This window comes from Etheostoma spectabile, chromosome 4, assembly GCF_008692095.1.
Source record: "Etheostoma spectabile isolate EspeVRDwgs_2016 chromosome 4, UIUC_Espe_1.0, whole genome shotgun sequence".
NCBI lineage: Eukaryota > Metazoa > Chordata > Actinopteri > Perciformes > Percidae > Etheostoma > Etheostoma spectabile.
In genome coordinates this window covers 32420809-32422738 of record NC_045736.1, presented here as the reverse complement: position 1 = coordinate 32422738, position 1930 = coordinate 32420809, and the positions used below count along the sequence as shown (strand labels likewise).

The window sequence follows — 1930 nt, the reverse complement described above, 5'->3', positions numbered from 1 at the left end:
AGGAACTCTTGTGCGGTTGTTACTCAAAGAGTCAAGTCGAGTTTAAAAAGACACACAAAGCATTTGCATTATAAATAAATACAATTGCACAAAACCATTAAAAAGTACAAGTAAAAATAAACAAATTTGCATTCCTAAATTACAAAAGTATAATTGCATATTGCCCTTGGCCCATAAAGACAGTCCCTTATAAGATATTGAAGTGCACAGTTATTATTAAATTAATAAATAAGATGCACAGGTGTATTGCACAGATATGTTATGTTACACAGGCCCTGAGCAGAATAGTTCATCTTGTTTTCGACAAAACTTATAACTTATAACTTATGATCTTGTATACAGCATTGGTTGAGGCAGATTTCCGCCCACAAATAGCCAGGCTCTGCCCAAGGTTTCTGTCTCCGGTGTTGCAGGCTGCTCTTGGGGGGAATTGTTGGGTCTCTGTAAATTATAGAGTGTGGTCTAGACCTACTCTGTAAAGTGTCCTGAAATAACTCCTGTTGGGATTTGACACTTAGATAAAATTGAATTAAATTGAATACACACCCAGGTGTCCTAATAAAGAAATCAATAGACTCAGGTGGAAACTAGCCTTTTAATTGTCGCCTTATCCTTCCAGTTTCAGTTCGGGTTAGGGTTGTCAGCGTTACCTTGCTGTCTAAAAACATGGTTCTTTGGCTCTACCAACTGATGTTAAATTTAACCAGTTAGATTCTTTCTGCACTCTGCCTCTGAGAAATGTAGATTAGAAACAGTTCAGATCAAACCTTTCTGTACTGGCTTATGGTCGACTACCCCCCTGTCACCATGTAAGTCATCCACATTTGAAGCTGATAAGGCCGTGATCTGTTTGAGAAGCATTGTGGGCCAATTTAAGCCACCTGGTTGCCTCAATAAACAGTGGTTGCTATACACTTGCATTTGAAAATGAACAAACTATTTGTTGTTAACCTTGATGAAAGTATTCACTGATCTGATTTTGTCATTGGGTGGACTACCCTCTTGCAGCCAAACCCGGAGGGCAGTTTCTGTCTTTTCCACGCCACAAAGTTCATTTTCATCATTCATTGTTTTCTTTTTCTTTCAACCATTGTTTCATTTCTTTTCTCTTCCATGTCTTTCTCCCTTTATTTTATTAACCCGTCAAGCCAGGCTGACAGACTCAACAGACTCCAATGTTAACCCCCCAGCACCACATCTGCATTCACTGACTCACTCTTAATTAATACACATCCTCACCAGCAAGTCATCTGTCAGGCCTTTTCCTGGCCAGTCAAAACGCTCGTTGATGCTTACTTCCTGGCAATAAGTCCAGTCATATCCCAGTTCACATCTTGAGTGCTAGTTGTCGTACTGATCCTAATGTTCCAGTGCTATCTCTCACTACTGCAATTTCTCTCCTCTAAGACAGATTGTGCAATTGAAAAGATCTAAACCTCCTTGATGAAATGGAAAAAGAAAGCAAACGTCTTTTTTTCTTAGACTCTTCTCTTCTTTTTTTCGTTGTTTGTTTGTTTTCTCTCTTCCCTCTCTTTCTCATGCTTTCCGGCGGGGACGTGCGGCCCTTGGCCTTAGTGGTAATAGGTAGGGGACAAATAACAACGCCGTACATTCTAGTCATCCCAAGCGAAGGTGATTATTGCTTTCTAGTCAGACTATTGTCTTCCCTATGTTATATTTTTTCATCACAGTACAACCATGAACACAACACAAACCCTGTTTAATTTTGGTTGTCCCCTGCCCTCCCCTCCCCTCCTTTTCCTCCTCCCTTTTTTTGTTTTTTCTCAGTTTTTTACTTTTACTTTTTGCTTTTTGTCTTTCCTTCTCATTGCCATCTTACTGCATTTGTTTGCATGTCTGCTCTGCTTCGAGTGTTGCTGGCTGTGTATGAACCTCTTCTCTCTATGTCTTGCATCCACACACACGCACA

At 40.1% G+C, this 1930-nt stretch overlaps 1 protein-coding gene and 1 long non-coding RNA gene across 16 annotated transcripts in view; one reads left to right on the top strand and one right to left on the bottom strand.

The window, feature by feature from the left end:
- Window positions 1-1930, top strand: part of ptprt (protein tyrosine phosphatase receptor type T) — a 385704-nt gene that overhangs the window by 234448 nt on the left and 149326 nt on the right. For 8 of the 15 annotated variants that reach the window (XR_004331615.1, XM_032513303.1, XM_032513294.1 and 5 more), the window contains one exon: window positions 1576-1632. The exons of 6 other annotated variants lie outside the window; for them this stretch is intronic. Coding sequence is in view for 8 of the 9 variants with exons in the window: in XM_032513303.1 (XP_032369194.1) it covers window positions 1576-1632 (57 nt within the window). In the remaining variant the exon portion in view is untranslated. The remainder of the gene's footprint in view (window positions 1-1575; window positions 1633-1930) is intronic. One more of the 15 variants, XM_032513293.1, reaches the window with a different exon arrangement.
- LOC116687717 (uncharacterized) overlaps window positions 1-1930 on the bottom strand; it is a 113842-nt gene that overhangs the window by 60438 nt on the left and 51474 nt on the right. The gene's annotated exons all lie outside the window — the stretch shown is intronic.